Raw genomic sequence first — 19,051 nt, forward strand, 5'->3', positions numbered from 1 at the left:
CGCATGAAGGAGAACACCAAGCATACTTTGAGCATTCTTGATCATTCACACTTCGTCTTTGCGCACTCTTTTGACATTCTTAGTGATTTGAGCTCCGTTCTAGTTAGAACTTTGTGATATTCATTTGAGCTCAAGTCTTGGCTATGTGTGTGTGCGTATTGCTGTGGACTTGTGTGTGTTGCTCATCCCATCCTTACTTCCGTGTTCATCTGTGATCATCTTTTGTAAGTGTTGGACTTGGCCGAACCACGGGATAAACCACTGTGCCTCTCTGTGTTGATCTTTTTGTGGTTATTGTATTTCGCAAGAACTCCTCTCTAGCCACTTGGCTTTATTGCTCTAACACTTAATCAAGTTTGTGGCTTTAAGATTTAAGTTTTTACAGGATCATCTATTCACCCCCCTCTAGGTGCTCTCAATTGGTATCAGAGGCGTTCTCTTCAAGAAAGGGACTAATCGCCCGAAGAGATGGATCCTAAGGGAAAGGGGATGGTGGTCAACGACAATGAGAAGGGGTCCATCTTCAACGAGCCAAGGGACAACAAAGTCAATGACTCCGGCTCGAGTCAAAAGAAGAAAGACGGAAAGAAGAAGAGGCGCATCAGGAAGGTTGTCTACTACGACAGCGACGAATCTTCCTCTTCTCAAAAGGACGACGAATACGAGGAGAAAAAGAAAACGGTTAACTCGAACTTTTCTTTTGATTATTCTCGTATTCCGCATAATTCAAATGCTCATTTGCTTTCCATTCCACTTGGTAAACCCCCACACTTTGATGGAGAAGACTACGGATTTTGGAGTCACAAAATGCGTAGCCACTTGTTTTCTCTTCATCCAAGTATATGGGAGATAGTAGAAAATGGGATGCAATTTGATAGTTCCAATAACTCCATGTTTATCAATGAACAAATCCATAAAAATGCACAAGCTACTACTGTTCTTTTAGCATCCTTGTGCAGGGAAGAGTACAATAAGGTGAGCAGCTTGGACAACGCCAAGCAGATCTGGGACACCCTCAAGATCTCGCATGAGGGGAACGACTTCACCATGCTCACCAAGATGGAGTTGGTGGAAGGCGAACTAGGAACGTTCGCAATGATCAGGGGAGAGGAGCCAACTCAAACGTACAATAGGCTCAAGACCCTAGTCAACAAGATAAGAAGCTATGGAAGCACGAGATGGACGGACCACGACGTCGTCCGACTCATGCTAAGGTCCTTCACTGTCCTTGATCCTCATCTTGTAAACTCTATTCGTGGGAATCCTAGGTACATCAAGATGACGCCCGAGGAAATACTCGGAAAGTTTGTAAGAGGGCGAATGATGATCAAGGAGGCGAGGTACGTTGATGAGGCATTGAATGGCCCAATCTACGAGCCTCAAACCGTTGCTCTCAAAGCAACAAGTAACAGGGAGACGCTACCTAGCAAGGTGGCGCAAGTTGAGGCGGTCGGGCTAAATGAAGATGAAATGGCCCTCATCATCAAGCGCTTCAAGACGGCGCTCAAAGGTCGCAAGGAGCACCCCAACAAGAGCAAGACGAAGGGGAAGCGCTCCTGCTTCAAGTGTGGTAAGATTGGTCACTTTATTGCTAACTGTCCCGATAATGATAATGATAGTGACCAGGAACAAGGGAAGAGCAGAAAGTGGGAAAAGAAGAAGACCTACAAAAAGGCGAAGGGCGAGGCACACCTTGGAAAGGAGTGGGATTCGGATTGCTCCTCGTCCGACTCCGACAATGAAGGACTCGCCGCCTCAGCCTTCAACAAGTTGGCTCTCTTCCCCAACGAGCATCACACATGCCTCATGGCAAAGGAGAAGAAGGTAAATACTAGAAGTACTATTACATATGCTTCTTCAAGTGATGATGAGTCTAGTGATGATGAAGTAGACTATGCTAGTTTATTCAAAGGTTTAGATAGAACTAAAATTGATAAGATCAATGAATTAATTGATGCCTTGAATGAGAAAAATAGATTGTTAGAAAAACAAGAGAATCTTTTATATGAAGAGCATGATTAATTTGTTAGTGCACAAAATTCTCTTGTTCTAGAAGTTAAAAGAAATGAAATGCTTTCATGTGAATTATCTACATGCCATGAATCTATTTCTAACTTAAAGAGTATTAATGATGACTTGAAAGCTAAGTTAGAAGTAGCTAATAAATCTAGCTCATGCATTGATCATGTAGTAATTTGTAATAGGTGTAAGGATTTTAATGTTGATGCTTGTAGTGAACACTTAAATTCCATTTCCAAATTAAATGATGAGGTGGCTAGTCTTAATGCCCAACTTAAGACTACCAAAAATGAATTTGATAAACTAAAATTTGCAAGGGATGCCTACACTGTTGGTAGACACCCCTCAATTAAGGATGGGCTTGGCTTTAAGAGGGAAGCCAAGAACTCAACAAGTCATAAGGCTCCCATCTCCACAAAGGAGAAAGGTAAGGCCCCTATGGCTAATAGTGTTCAAAAGAATCATGCTTTCATTTATAGTGATAGAAAATTCTCCAGAAATGCTTATATGAATTGTTCTTATGATTCAAATGCCATGTTTGCTTCAAGTTCTTCCTTTGTGCATGGTAGAGATATGCCTAGGAGAAATGTTGTTCATGTACCTAGAAAACCAAGTAATGAACCTTCTACAATTTATCATGCTTGCAATGCTTCTTTTGCAATTTGTAGGAAGAATAAGAAAGTGATAGCTAGGAAATTAGGGGCAAAATGCAAGGGAGATAAAACTTGCATTTGGGTCCCTAAGACCATTGTTACTAACCTTGTAGGACCCAACACAAGTTGGGTACCTAAGACCCAAGCCTAAATTTGCCTTGCAGGTTTATGCATCCGGGGGCTCAAGTTGGATTATCGACAGCGGATGCACAAACCACATGACGGGGGAGAAGAAGATGTTCACCTCCTACGTCAAGAACAAGGATTCCCAAGATTCAATCATATTCGGTGATGGGAACCAAGGCAAGGTTAAAGGACTAGGAAAGATTGCTATTTCATCCGAGCACTCTATTTCTAATGTGTTTTTAGTTGAGTCGCTCGGGTATAACATGTTGTCCGTTAGTCAACTTTGTAATATGGGTTATAATTGCTTATTCATAAATGTAGATGTGTCTGTCTTTAAAAGAAGTGATGGTTCATTAGCTTTTAAGGGTGTACTAGACGACAAACTTTATTTAGTTGATTTTGCAAAAGAGGAGGTCGGTCTAGATGCATGCTTAATTGCTAAGACTAGCATGGGCTGGCTGTGGCATCGCCGTTTAGCACATGTGGGGATGAAGAACCTTCACAAACTTCTAAAGGGAGAACATGTGTTAGGTCTAACAAATGTGACTTTCGAAAAAGATAGACCTTGTGCAGCTTGTCAAGCAGGTAAACAAGTGGGAAATGCTCATCACAGCAAGAACGTGATGACTACATCAAGACCCCTGGAGCTGCTGCATATGGACCTCTTCGGACCCGTCGCCTACCTTAGCATCAGGGGAAGTAAGTATGGTTTAGTAATTGTTGATGATTTTTCCCGCTTCACTTGGGTATTCTTTTTGCAGTATAAAACAGAAACCCAAGGGACCCTCAAGCGCTTCCTAAGGAGAGCTCAAAATGAGTTTGAGCTCAAAGTGAAGAAGATAAGGAGCGACAACGGGTCCGAGTTCAAGAACCTTCAAGTGGAGAAGTACCTTGAGGAGGAAGGAATCAAGCACGAGTTCTCCGCTCCCTACACACCACAGCAAAATGGTGTGGTAGAGAGGAAGAACAGGACGCTCATTGACATGGCAAGGACGATGCTTGGAGAGTTCAAGACCCCCGAGCGATTTAGGTCGGAAGCCGTGAACACGGCTTGCCACGCCATAAACCGGGTCTACCTTCATCGCCTCCTCAAGAAGACGTCATATGAGCTTCTAACCGGTAACAAACCCAATGTGTCATATTTTCGTGTTTTTGGGAGCAAATGTTATATTCTAGTGAAGAAAGGTAGAAATTCTAAGTTTGCTCCCAAAGCTGTAGAAGGGTTTTTGTTAGGTTATGACTCAAATACAAAGGCGTATAGGGTCTTCAACAAATCATCGGGTTTAGTTGAAGTCTCTAGCGACGTTGTATTTGATGAGACTAATGGCTCTCCAAGAGAGCAAGTTGTTGATCTTAATGATGTAGATGAAGAAGACGTTCCAACGACCGCAATACACGCCATGGCAATTGGAGATGTGTGGCCACAGGAACAAAAGGAGCAAGATCAACCTTCTTCCTCAACAATGGTGCAACCCCCAACTTAAGACGATGAACAGGTTCATCAAGAAGAGGCGTGTGATCAAGGGGGAGCACAAGATGATTATGTTATGGAGGAAGAAGCACCTCAAGCACCTCCAACCCAAGTCCGAGCGACGATTCAACGGAATCATCCTGTCGACCAAATTCTGGGTGATATTAGCAAGGGAGTAACCACTCGCTCTAGATTAGTTAATTTTTGTGAGCATTACTCCTTTGTCTCTTCTATTGAGCCTTTCAGGGTAGAAGAGGCTTTGCTAGATCCGGACTGGGTGTTGGCCATGCAGGAGGAGCTCAATAATTTCAAGAGAAATGAAGTTTGGACACTGGTGCCACGTCCCAAGCAAAACATTGTGGGAACCAAATGGGTGTTCTGCAACAAACAGGACGAGCACGGGGTGGTGACAAGGAACAAGGCACGACTTGTGGCAAAAGGTTATGCCCAAGTCGCAGGTTTGGACTTTGAGGAGACTTTTGCTCCTGTGGCTAGGCTAGAGTCAATTCACATATTGTTAGCCTATGCCGCTCACCATTCTTTCAGGTTGTTCCAAATGGATGTGAAGAGCGCTTTCCTCAACGGGCCAATCAAGGAGGAGGTGTACGTAGAGCAACCCCCTGGCTTTGAGGATGAACGGTACCCCGACCACATGTGTAAGCTCTCTAAGGCGCTCTATGGACTTAAGCAAGCCCCAAGAGCATGGTATGAGTGCCTTAGAGACTTTTTAATTGCTAATGCTTTCAAGGTTGGGAAAGCTGATCCAACTTTATTCACTAAGACTTGTAATGGTGACTTATTTGTGTGCCAAATTTATGTCGATATGACATAATATTTGGTTCTACTAACCAAAAGTCTTGTGAAGAGTTTAGCAGGGTGATGACTCAAAAGTTTGAAATGTCGATGATGGGCGAGCTAAACTACTTCCTTGGGTTCCAAGTGAAGCAACTCAAGGACGGCACTTTCATCTCCCAAACGAAGTACACGCAAGACTTGATCAAGCGGTTTGGGATGAAGGATGCCAAGCCCGCAAAGACTCCAATGGGAACTGACGGACACGTCGACCTCAACAAAGGAGGTAAGTCCATTGATCAAAAAGCATATCGGTCTATGATAGGTTCCTTGCTTTACTTATGTGCTAGTAGACCGGATATTATGCTTAGTGTCTGCATGTGTGCTAGATTTCAATCCGATCCAAGAGAGTGTCACTTAGTGGCCGTGAAGCGAATTCTTAGATATTTAGTCGCTACGCCTTGCTTCGGGATCTGGTATCCAAAGGGGTCTACCTTTGACTTGATTGGATATTCAGACTCCGATTATGCTAGATGCAAGGTCGATAGGAAGAGTACATCAGGGACGTGCCAATTCTTAGGAAGGTCCCTGGTGTCTTGGAGTTCTAAGAAACAAACTTCTGTTGCCCTATCCACCGCTGAGGCCGAGTATGTTGTCGCACGACAGTGTTGCGTGCAACTACTTTGGATGAAGCACACCCTCCGCGACTTTGGCTACAATCTGAGCAAAGTCCCACTCCTATGTGATAATGAGAGTGCTATCCGCATGGCGGATAATCCTGTTGAACACAGCCGCACAAAGCACATAGACATCCGGCATCACTTCTTGAGAGACCACCAGCAAAAGGGAGATATCGAAGTGTTTTATGTTAGCACCAAGAACCAGCTAGCCGATATCTTTACCAAGCCTCTAGATGAGAAGACATTTTGCAGGCTGCGTAGTAAGCTAAATGTCTTAGACTCGCGGAACTTGGATTAATTTATAACATACATGTGTTTTATGCCTTTGATCATGTTCCTTTATGCATTTTGTTGCTTAATTGTGGTGATCAAGTTGTACAACGCAATCCCCGGATCTCAAAAGTCCATGTGTGAGTGATGCACATATTTAGAGGGAGATGTGCTACAACTTGATCCTTTGAGACTAACCATGTGGGAAAGGTGGACTTGGACCATGAAAGACTTCCACTGCACTCCGATGAGAGGGTAACTTACTCCAAGTTCATCTCCTTATTCTTATTGCATTTTACTCTTATTTGAAGATTTTGGTGAGGCAATGGGGTTTAAGGGCCAAGATTGATCCCGTTTTGGTGCTTGATGCCAAAGGGGGAGAAAATAAGGCCAAAGCAAGAAATGGATCAGCTACCACTTGAGAATTCTGAAAATAGTAGAGTTAGAGTTTTTGTTTTGTCAAAATCATCTTAATGTCTCTTCTTGTCAAAAGTTGGTCTCTTGTGGGGAGATTGTTTGATTATGGGAAAAATGGGGAGTTTTTGAATCTTTGATCAATTTCTCTTGGAATACCTTTCTCTATGCCTCGACAAGTGAATTTGACTTAGAGATAGGAATTTGAGTTTGATTTGCAAAAACAAACCAAGCGGTGGCAAAGAATGATCCAAATATGCCAAATTTGAATCAAAACAAATTCTTGTTCTCATTTGCATTGATGTTGCACTTCTATATGTTGCTTTTTGTTGTGTTGGCATAAATCACTAAAAAGGGGGAGATTGAAAGGGAAATGTGCCCTTGGGCCATTTCTAAGTATTTTGGTGATTAAGTGTCCAACACAAATGGTTATGTGTTAAACTATGCCAAATGGTGGACAAAGTGCAAATCAATACAAAGGTATGATTCTAGACTTAGTACATTGGTTTTGTGTACTAACATATTGGTCTAAGTGCTAGAATCAGAGAAAAGACAAATGGAAAAGACTTGGCTCGAGCAGCTAAGACTCTGCTCAGTCTGGGTGCACCGGACTGTCCGGTGGTGCACCGAACAGTGTCCGGTGCGCTAGGCTGGCTCTGGTGAAAAGGCCACTCTCGGGAATTGAACGGCGGCGTACGGCTATAAATCACCGGACTGTCCGGTGGTGCACCGGACTGTCCGGTGAGCCAACGGTCGGCCGTGCCAACAGTCGGCCGCGCAATTCGCGCGTGACGCATGGCCGGGCCAATGGTCTGATGGGGGCACCGGACTGTCCGGTGTGCACCGGACAGTGTCCGGTGCGCCAACGGCTCCAAATCATCAACGGTCGGCTGCGCCAGAACAGGAAAGAAATCTGCACCGGACAGTGTCCGGTGGTGCACCGGACTGTCCGGTGCACCAGTCGACAGAAGGCAAGATTTGCCTTCCTGGATTGCTCTCAACGGCTCCTAGCTTCCTTGGGACTATAAAAGGGACCCCTAGGCGCATGAAGGAGAACACCAAGCATACTTTGAGCATTCTTGATCATTCACACTTCGTCTTTGTGCACTCTTTTGACATTCTTAGTGATTTGAGCTCCGTTCTAGTGAGAATTTAGTGATATTCATTTGAGCTCAAGTCTTGGTTGTGTGTGTGTGCGTATTGCTGTGGACTTGTGTGTGTTGCTCATCCCATCCTTACTTCCGTGTTCATTTGTGATCATCTTTTGTAAGGGCGAGAGACTCCAAGTTGTGGAGATTCCTCGCAAACGGGATATAGTGAAAGGAAGAGAAACACTATGGTATTTAAGTGGGTCTTTGGACCACTTGAAAGGGGTTGAGTGCAACCCTCGTCCGTTGGGACGCCACAACGTGGAGTAGGCAAGTGTTGGACTTGGCCGAACCACGGGATAAACCACTGTGCCTCTCTGTCACTACTACATAACATAGCTTTAGTAACACCAACTTGTGTTACTATATTTCAATAAAGGTGTTACTAGCTGTACTAGTAACACATCTTGTTTGTGTTACTATATCCAATGTTACTAGTATCTAACCTATTGGAACACAAAATATATGTTCCTTTTTTATAAAAAAAGTGTTACTACTCTGTAACACAATTACTTGTTTATTGGAACATTTATTAGTGTTACAATATTTCTCTAGCGTAACAATTTTTTTAGCTATAGTAACACTTTTTCATTACAATAGTAACACTTTGTGACAACATACATTGGAATTTTAGGTACATGTTGTTTGTAACACATGCTTTACCTATTGTAACACTTTCAAATTTCAAATGAAAACGCTATTTTTAAATTGCACATAGCACATAACATTGACATGAATTTATTAAGGGATCATGACACATTTGCACAACAACAAAAATCACAACTTCGAGTAATCACTTGCATTGATTGGAGGAAGGTAAAAACATAGTACTTGTTCACAAAATACAATTATATATTTACACAATGATATGATTCTAGGGAATAAATGTAGCAAGTGGTAGATAGTACAAGTCTGTAAAGGTGGAAATGAAATGTAACTACAAATAAGAAATATTCTTGGAATTCATGTTTCTTGGTCATGTCTCATGCGCATCCAAATCTACAAATTCATCCATTGATCATTTGAACCTGCAAAGAGAATGGTCGTTGTATCGTTAATCATTTCAGCCTACTACCTAGAGAAAGCAATTTGTAACATTACATATTTATAAAACTTGTTGTAGCATACACAAAGCCAAGGCCAAGCAATTGCTACTCCTTTTGCATGGGCATCACCAATTTTGTCGTAGCCAGGCATGGGCCTAACCAAAGGCTCATCTTGTAAAACAGGATGGTTGATTCGGACTTTGTAGAATTGTTTTCCTATCTCAACTCCACCAACACTTTCTTTTGGACTAGAGCTCAGAATGGTTGCATAGGCCACAATTGCCTTATTTGGACGGCTTGCTGTCTTAAGTATCACTGTGGTTCCATCCTACATTGAATTCACAGAGTCATCAACAAGCACTAGTTTATTGTATAGTAACAAGCATAATTTGTGTTAAAGTAATGCAACTATATCAATTGAGGTTATATTTGCTCACCTTAATTGGACGAGGTTGTGTAAATTTTGAATTATTATGGCCCATAGCTTTATCCTGAGCAATTTTCTGTGCCATGATCCGGTTCTCTTTGAGTACTCCTTGTTGGTTCTTTGTCATTTGAAACAATGTATGAAATCATATACTAAATAATACCATTTTTTGGCAAATGGTGCAAAAACATGAAGAAGGATAATTCTTGTGTACCTTTGTTTTTCTTCTTATTCTATGATCAATTGAATTTTGTGTGCATTCATCAACCTGATAGAATCTCAAATGGATGAAACTTTGCATGACTGATACATCACATGTTAATGATTTATCTAGAATGGTGTACCTCTTTTTGTCCAAAACCAATACTAGAGCATTGTGGCGAGAGTGGCTCTTCTGCTTGATGTGATAATTGCTTGCGATTTGCATCACCTTGACGCTAAATACAACAAAAAAATCATGCAAACTTAAAATAGTAAACCCAAATATCAACATATAATCTGCTATGAGTAGAATGTTGTGAAATGATAGGAACATCATGATAACCTTTTTGTTGGACATAATTGGATCAACATTGTCGCTGTATTCGGATACACATGTACGGATGTTCTGGTAAATAGAATAAAGGGCGTGTCATGAGGTTTTATATACATTAAGTAGAGAAAATGAGTAACAAGTATAGCAGGAATGATATTTACTAGTGCAACATTTTGTTGACAGATTGCATCTCCATGGTCTGGTTCAGTGCATCGAACTCTCTACATATTTCAAATAACATTAAGGTCAATAGAGACAATTCTGTGAAAACCTGATAACAACAAAACTACCTTTCTGTTGGAATGCACTACATGATTCTGAAGGTTAGCATGGCCAGTCTGAAAATCACCATGAGCAGTCAGTTCCTACAAGTGATATTGAATGTTAGTATATGTTCAGTACACAAAGTTAAGTGAAAGACGTGAGCACCTTTATCACTTCTTCATTCTCATTGTGTCTTTTCTTGTTTATGAGTTCATCAATAACTTTGTCTTGTTTTCTTGCATGCTCCTTGAGTTGTTGTATTTCCTCCAACAAATGTGTGTCTACGTCTGCTGATGATCCTTCTATTGTAGCTATATTTATGTCCTTAAATTGACGTGTTGTTCAGCCATAAACTTGTTTAGGAATTGGAAGCAAGCCCATGCCATGTACTTGTCCAGATTTCTCCTCTCCCAATACTTGATGTAGTGCATCACCTTCCCACGCAACCCTTCCCTCACAATTTTGTGCTAATTCTGGTTGCTTTTCTATAAGGTTTTCCAGCTGAACCTGTATGCATAAAAATCATACCTAATTATCTTGTTTGTAAAGTAAAATTCTTGATATTTTCATATATGATATATACATCTTTGTGTCTAAATAGCATACCACAGGATGATTTGCCTCCTTGACCCTTTTCTTGTGAGTTGCTAAGTAAACTTGTGCTCTATGTGGTTGTTTTTTTATGGGATCACCTTGTCTCTAGAAAAAAACAATACTAAAATGATAAGAAATTAATAGAAGATTTTATTTAGTAATAAAAAATACTCACCATGTCCTTGGACCAACGTGCAAAACTCTTTGTACCCCCTGAATGTGTTGTCTTCTTCATTTGACAACTTAGTTTGTTCTTCTCACTAAGAGCCTGTAGTACAGTAAATTAAGTGATATTGAGCTAGTATATAAACCAAAGAGAGTAGGCCCAATAATGATGCACTATTGTACTAACCTTTCCTTCAGATGACTTCCAATATTTTACTAAGGATTTCCACTGGTCTTCATCAATATCATCTGGACAAAGCTTGTATAAGTATGACCTTTTTCTTCTTTGGACTATATAACTTCTTTTTCAATATTGACTTGTATTTTCTCCAATCTCTCCCTATCGATTTCAGTATCCATTTCTCACATGATCGAGGATACAAGAACTTTGTCTAAAATAAGATAAACACCATTAATAAATCTATTACATGGCTACTATTGTACTTAACATTTCATACCAGCATACCTGAATACATTGAAGTATGGTTTCAGCACTATCCTTCTTTATCTTTCTCCAATCATTGACATCTATTGGGCAATAACCACCGTTCCGTGCTATAGTTCCTAAAAATTGGCCTAACAGACCACCTTCTTTTCCAATAGGTTGCCCAAGTTGGTTGCATTTCACTAATATACGTTTATCCTTAGGTAAATCTCAAACATGTGTCAAAACCGTTCCCTTTCGCTTGATTACATTATTGCCATCACCTATGAAAATAAAGTTCACATTAGTAATGCAGTTCACATATATTGGATTATTCCAAATACATTTGTACCTTGTGTTTGCTGGATGGTATTGTCATGGTGCTGATCAACCTCATTATAATATTGTTCTTTGATTTGGATTACATTTAGGCGCTGCTTTTCCTTTGTGCCCCTTTTCCCTATGAACAATTATGGGAGAAGTGAAAACATATACCAGAGTATAGAATATTTATAGTATACACCAATGCTAGGATAAGATGACATGCAAAATCACTGCTCATGGATCAGTTAAATTGACATACCTGCTATTGGATGACATATATTCTGCAAAATTATTTTCATATGACATGACATGACATGGCATGACATTCAAATATGACAATTGTACGTTAGTTTTACCTGGATGCTCAAACATACACGAAAGAGCAACTTTTATTTTCATCATACTACTACCTTTATTTTTATTTTCTGCAGAATTGGTAGGTTCTTCATTGAATTTGGTAGGTGCTATGGTGGCCATTCTCTGCTTCGTCACAAACAAGCTAACCTTCCTTTTGCTCTCATTCTCTTCAAGCATTTGCATCACATCTGAATCCCATTGTATTGCAACCAAACCATCTCTTCTCTTGTAGTATACATAGTCAACTGATGTGTATCCATATTCCTCAATCAGTTCAATCAAGTTGAAGAAACATATCTCATCTTTGTCCATTTCCCTTTGCACCATTTTCTGTCCTGGAGGGTCCCCCTCAAATTGAAGTTTTAGGGTCCAAATATCCTCAGCCATGGTAGCACAAACTAATTAAAATTGAGCACCCATGAGAAAAGAATATGGTATGTTCAAAAAACAGCAAGAAAGGCTAAATTGCTAACTAATCTGCTGAACTTAATGTGCTATCATAATTGGATAGGTATGCTGAACTAAAACAACAAGAAATGCTAAAACTGAAAGAAAGGCTAAATTGGTGAGCAGAAGATGTGCCTTATCAAGTGAATGCACCACCTGAATATCAATAGATTTTCCTCTATTAACAAATGGTTTTTCTCTTTATTTGTTACAATTTAGAGATGCAAGTGCACCAGACAGAAAAATTATATAACAGGCATTCACTGAAGAAGACAGACACAAAGCCAGGCTGCCACATACGTGAAAATGGTAGAGTGAGTGAGAGAATAATTTGATAGCGACTTTCTGGTGCGGGCAGTTGAACTTTGCAAGTAAAAACAGTAGGGCAGTATTCATCTGATATACTACCTTGACATGAGAGGGCAAGGAGTCATAATGGTGATGATCGAGGAGGAGGGGCACCCTTTTAGTTTAGAAAATACTATGAGTTGTAGTAGTACCAAATTATACCGATGGCCGGCACAGGCCCTTGTAGATGGTGTTGTTCGGGAACAAGGCCTTGAATCCTATGGTAGCGAAGTCCAGTGGCCACTTTGAACCTGCAGGATGACACCAGATGGGGTGGATTGATCAGGAGTTGGAGGCGATTCATATCCATGGGAAGAGCAGAGTTTACTCACACTTGGGGACGAAGGTGAGGATGACCTTGGAGGGAGCTCGGGGATGGAGGCAAGATGGGAGTCGAATGAAGGGGTAAGAGGAGATGTAACTGCTTGCTCTGTTTTTTCGCTAACTGAACAGCTCGGGCCATTTTGGTGGGAAGCCATTGACTCAGTCAAACTACACCATACGGCCCCCATGATGTAGTCCCATCTAGCCGTCCTGACTCTATCGTGTTGTACCTCCCCAAAGGCAGCTAAGGTTTAGGAGAAGTCCATCCTCAATCCATCTACAGTGTCGTCCTCTCTTTCCCCCTCTCATCTTGTTTCTCTGATTCTCTGGTTACTAATCTTTGCGCTACACGACCTCGTTGATCTCTCCAAAGGAGCTTTTACAGGTATCATTCAGTTTTATTAAGATATATATTTCTGAAGCACACAAATTCTGTTTAACTGCAATTTCAGTTAAGGTGCAGACCCTATCAAAAAGGATACTTGAGCACATCACTGAGTTTTGTTGTATATCATGCATCTTTGAGGGTTATAAAGGAGGAATTTGGGAGCACATTTATTACAAAAGTTGTGGAGAATTGCAAAACCTTTCCGGCCAGTACACATTAGCAATTTTCTGTTGAGTACATTAGGAGATATAGGATTCTGAATTTAGCTGTCTGCTATTCTCTCCTATCAGTTTTGCAACAGAAGGTTTGGGCTGTTTTAGTGGTTTTGTAAACCGATGTAGAGACACTCGTTATAATAAAAGTTTTTGATAATTTCATAACCTTTCCAATGAGTATCTATTTGCAAAATTTCGTTGGCTACAGAGAGAGTTATGGGGTTCTGAATTTATGTGTCACGTTCTGTCAGATTCTAGTCACAGTTGCAATGTGCAGGTTTAGGTGCTGTTTTAAAACTGGTTAGAGGCAGAATCAAGTATGACTTCTATGGAGTGTTTTGTGGTAGGTTAGATGAGCTTTGCTCATATTGTTTATTCACCCAGTTTGGATAAGAGATTAGTGATATATGGATTTATTAAAACAGCATAGTTGCTGCAACTGGCAGATCAAGTTTGTCACTTTATACTGAAGAATAACCTTAGAGGATGATGAAATTTAGACTTAATTTGAATACCAAATTTGTTGCATATTTTTTGTAGATGCTCAAAGTGTATCTATTTGCTACCTTTGCAATTAAGAAACTAAAGATTCCAAAAAAAAGTGTCCATATTGCTGCTTATGTTTGTCACTTTAGTGATATTTGCTATTTACAACCTGAAAATAAGGTTATATCATTGTTGTTTACATGCAGTTTTTATCTATTTCCAATGTTTATTTTTCCTCCTAGATTTCAGTAAGTCACAATTATTTGAGGCTATTAAATTTCGGAAGCAGAATATAAAGAAAGTTGACCTCTGTTCGTAGTGGATTAATGGACTTAAATGGTATTAAGAAGTTGTTGCTTTCTGAAAGACCAAGTGATGACTACATAGCTGGAGTAAAGGGATTTCTTCAGTTTGCATACATAGGCAAAAATTCTAATGCAAAGATTCGGTGTCCATGTGTCAAGTGTGTCAACAGGATGTTACAAAAGCAATCTATAGTGTATGATCACTTAATATGCAATGGAATGCTACGTGGATACACGATATGGGGTTGCCATGGGGAAACAGCATCATATATATCTGCTAACAAAGATTCACAGTTCCATTGTCCGAGTTTAAACCATAACATGCGTCAGGTAGTTCAAGACGCTTTTGGATATGTTGACAATGGACTTCACACAAATGAATCAGGTGCAGCAGGTTCTTCTAAAGTTGGACCAGATGCAGAAACACAAGAATTCTTTGAATTGCTTAGAGATGCTGATCAACCTTTGTGGGAGGGCTGTGAACTATCAAAACTTTCCTTCCTAGTTCTTTTGTTTAATATAAAGTCCATCAACAAGTGGAGCAACAAATCATTAAATGATTTGCTTGCAATTCTACAACTCGCTCTACCAAATGGTTCCAACATACCAAGAACATTTGTGGAGGCTCGAAAGATCATTGCAAAGCTTGGTCTAAGATATGATAAAATCCATGTATGCCCAAATAATTGTCAGTTGTATCGAAATGATAAAAAAGATCATGACTTCTGTTCAAAATGTGGAGCTTCAAGGTGGAAAGGTAAAGCAGATAACACAATATTGACAAAGAAGGAAAAAAGAAAGGCAGCCCCAAATAAGGTGATGCGCTACTTTCCAATCAAACCTAGGCTCAAAAGGCTTTTTTTGCATAAAGAAACAGCCAGGTTAACTAGATGGCATGATGAGGAGCGTACTAAGGATGGGGCATTGCGCCATCCTGCAGATTCAGAAATTTGGAATGCTATTAATACTCAGCACCCTGACTTTGCATTAGATTCTCGGAATATGAGATTTGGACTAGCAACTGATGGATTCAACCCATATGGGAAGTGTAATTCAACGCATAGTTGTTGGCCTGTTGTATTGGTACCTTACAACCTTCCTCCATGGTTGTGCATGAAAGCATCTTCTCTTATGCTTACTCTGATAATTACAGGCTACCCGGGAAAGGACTTTCATACATTTATGCAGCCAGTTTATGATGAACTAAATGAATTATTTGACATTGGTATGCCAACATATGATGCATCCCGAGATGAGGTGTTTCAACTCCGCGCTATATTGTTGTATACAGTCAGCGACTACCCTGGGGCTGGGATATTAGCACAGTTCAGCACAAATAGCCAGTTGGGTTGTCTATCTTGTGAAGAAGAAACAAGTTTCATGCACTTGAAGCATGGCTACAAACAGTGTTACATGGGACATCGACGATTCCTACCAGCTGGACATGAGTTCAGGTATGATGCCAATTCATTTGATGGAACTGAAGATCATCGGTCTAAACCTACACCCTGTTCTGGGGAAGCTATTTTGGAAAAGATAAAATCAATCCGTAATTTGAAAACTCCAAAACATGGAAGGGAGTTGGTGGCCTATTCTGTTTGTCTTATTGGAAGTATAATTTGCTCCGGCACAATCTTGACTTTATGCATATAGAGAAGAATGTTTGTGAAAATACATTTGGGACACTTCTAGAAATTGAAGGCAAGTCGAAAGATAATCTACAGGCACGGAAAGACTTGCAAGAAATGAACATCCGCCTAGATCTACATCCACAAAAAAGGGCTAATGATAAGTATTACTTGCCTCCTGCTTTGTATAACATGTCTAAAGAGGAGAAGCGCCAGTTTTGTAAGGTCCTTCATGATATAAAAGTTCCAGATGGTTATTCCAGTAACATCTCTAGATGTGTAAATGTTGCTAAAACAAACCTTTCAGGTCTAAAAAGTCATGACTGTCACATACTAATGCAACAACTTTTACCAGTTGCTTTGCGAGGTCTTCTCCCTGATGATGTTACATCTGTCTTATTTGACCTATGTGGATATTTTAGAGAACTAAATGCAAAAGTTCTCTATAGAGATCAACTTGAGAAGTTAGAGGAGAGAATTATAATGACGTTATGTCGGATAGAGATGATATTCCCTCCTGGATTTTTTACTATGATGGTGCATCTTGTTCTTCACTTAGCAACAGAGGCAAAAATAGGTGGACCTGTTTGCTATCGATCAATGTATTTTGTGGAAAGGTATACTTTTCTTTATAGTTTTAGTGTCATCTTTTCCTATTTTATTGCATGATTATTTAATGTTTTTGTTGACATAATGTTGGTGTGTTTAGGTACTTAGGTGAGTTGAAGTCAAATGTGAGGAACAAAGCTCATCCAGAGGGATGCATTGCTGAATCAATTTTGGCAAAAGAGGCCATGTCACTTTGTTCAGGATTCCTTGATGGTTTTCAAGGCTTGGTTAACAAGCTCTTGAGGAATGATGAAACAATGGGATGTTGTACTGAATCAGCATCAACAATTTTCCCTCATGCTGGAATGGCACTTGGAAAGCCACGTAGTTATGTTATAAGAGGTTTGGAAAAATTACAAGCACATAGATATGTGCTATTTAATTGCTCTGATGTCAATCCATACCTTAGGTAATCTCAACCTCATAATTATAATTTCAGCTTTTTCATTTCATAAACTTTATTATATCTTACATTAAATGCAGAGCTCATGCTGAAGAGATCACAACAAACCATAATGGACGTCATTTGAGCCATAGATATGTAGAGAAAATGCAAAATGAGAAGTTCCATCAATGGTTTAGATGTCATGTAAGTGACATATTTGAAGTCCTTTACATATAGCAGTAAAAAAACAAGACTAAATTTGTATAATTGTACAGATTATGCAGATTGAGAGGGAAAATGGCATTCATGGTATTAATGACGCCATTAGATGGTTATCCCGTGGCCCAGTTGAAGCATCAAAAAAATATCGTGCTTTCAATAGTCGAGGTTTTCGGTTTAGGACAAAACAGTTTGATGGGGTGACACAAAATAGTGGAGTAGTGGTGACTGCAAAAACATCCAGTTATGCTAGTGCAAGTGATTCTAGACCAGTTTTAGGTGATGTGACTTACTATGGGAGGATAATTGATATTATTGAGCTCAACTACTCTGGGAATTTTACTGTGGTACTTTTTAAATGTCAATGGGTTGATGTTCTTTCAGGGAGAGGAATAAAAAAGGATAAATATGGCTACACACTTGTAAACTTCTCACACCCGATACATACAGGAGAAAAGGTTGGACATGAACCATTTATTTTTCCTAACCAAGCTGACCAGGTGTTCTACATTGAAGACAAACTAAACCCTGGGTGGTCTGTGGTCATGAAGATGAAACCAAGAGATATATATGATGCCGGTTGTGATGAATGGGAAGATGATATAGAATCTGAGCCATCCCATATCACGCACCTCGGAGAGATGTTTAATAATGCAAAGATAAGACATCAATGGGTTAGAACAGACATTGAAGGAGCAACAGTAGATGGTATCACCAAAGGAACTAATGACCAATCGTAATTAGTTTCTTTAATGGTCCGTGTTTCTATCTTAGTTTCAAATTGCTACAATTCATCTTTTTCCATCACCTAATTTTCTTTATATGTTATATTAGGAGTCACTAATATATATATTAATTATTTCTATTGCAGAGCTAAAAGACCGAGGTGTGGAGCCAGATTTGTATAGTTACATTACCTTGAAAAAAGCATATGGGAAAGCAAGAATGCCTGAAGATGGTGTCAAACTGATGCAAGAGATGAGGATTAAAAGCATCAGTAGATTAAATTTCAGTTTAGTTTGTTTCTGGACAGAATACTTTAGAACTGTATTGTGCTTTATTTTGTAAGTAAGGTTTGTCTTTGACTTTCCATGTGAAGTTATTCTCTTATATGCTTCATACTACAGTACTATTCAGCTTAAAATCAGTGATGGATCGATAGCTTAAGCATTCAACACAAGCCAGATCTCCAAGCAATTTTCTGTTTGAGTGCTGATACTTTTGTCCAGCTGCAGTCATTCTGACGTAACCAGCACTTCCTTGTAAGCTTGCCTCTGAAACTGAAGTGCTCGGTCAGGTTTCTGAAATGCATTGCTTTGTCGTGCTGAAATGTTGTGGTCATGCTGTTTATGCAGAGACTTGTAGCAAACTGTGGACTTGTAGAAACTGTGTTGCCGCTGTTTGAACTGTGATGCAGGAATGCTGTTTATGCAGAGATGTCACTGCTCGGTAGTTTCTGAGGTGTGTCACTAGCTGCTTAAATGATGCTTAAATAGTATCTCTTTGTTTCTCAATCAGTAACATTTATGTAGCCTAGTGGTCTGTTGCTGCTAGGTAGTATCTAAGGTGCTGGGTTCAAATCCTTTGCCGTTGCCCTTTTTTGGCATCTTTTTTTTTGGCTGCAAACAAACTAGCCGAAACCATGGCCCTCTTTCCACCTTTTTTTTGCTTCTATAATCCTCTGATATTTTTATCTCAGGCATCTAGGACCAAATTATGACTCCATACCAAGTTTCACTATTTTTTTGACCACGTTTGATATTTATTAATTTATTTTCGCCCAGAAAAGGCATTTAAACTATAGAAATTAGTAAATGATACAAAAAGGGACATCTTCAGATAGAGTGAGTTTGTAACAGTATGATGATCTAATAGTACACTTTTGAACCAAAAAACAAGGAAAAGTAAGAAAGATAGCTCAAACACTCATGTTATAGTTGAATGTTAACTTAGTGAGAGATGTGTCCATTTGTGAAGCACCTATATTC

General features: G+C 39.8%; 1 protein-coding gene across 1 annotated transcript; it reads right to left on the reverse strand.

The window, feature by feature from the left end:
• Nucleotides 1–8,346: 8,346 nt before the first annotated feature.
• On the reverse strand, nt 8,347–10,186 carry LOC103631303 (uncharacterized). The gene is made up of 9 exons (XM_020539418.1): nt 10,011–10,186; nt 9,872–9,946; nt 9,743–9,802; nt 9,591–9,653; nt 9,391–9,483; nt 9,261–9,314; nt 9,057–9,164; nt 8,675–8,947; nt 8,347–8,601 (listed from the first exon to the last, which is right to left on the reverse strand). Exons 4-9 carry the CDS (start codon nt 9,603–9,605, stop codon nt 8,581–8,583), a joined length of 564 nt encoding a protein of 187 aa, XP_020395007.1. The 5' UTR covers nt 9,606–9,653; nt 9,743–9,802; nt 9,872–9,946; nt 10,011–10,186; the 3' UTR covers nt 8,347–8,580.
• Between the last annotated feature and the right edge of the window lie 8,865 nt (nt 10,187–19,051).

Source organism: Zea mays, chromosome 6 (genome assembly GCF_902167145.1).
Source record: "Zea mays cultivar B73 chromosome 6, Zm-B73-REFERENCE-NAM-5.0, whole genome shotgun sequence".
In the NCBI taxonomy this organism is placed as follows: Eukaryota; Viridiplantae; Streptophyta; class Magnoliopsida; order Poales; family Poaceae; genus Zea; species Zea mays.

What these genes read in the sequence shown, in the direction of transcription:
- LOC103631303 (XM_020539418.1), bottom strand. An exon ending in TTGGTTTTGGACAAAAAGAG is followed by an intron (nt 9,315 to 9,390) that starts GTACACCATTCT and finishes AGATTCTATCAG; the next exon opens with GTTGATGAATGCACACAAAA. An exon ending in GAATAAGAAGAAAAACAAAG is followed by an intron (nt 9,165 to 9,260) that starts GTACACAAGAAT and finishes CAAATGACAAAG; the next exon opens with AACCAACAAGGAGTACTCAA.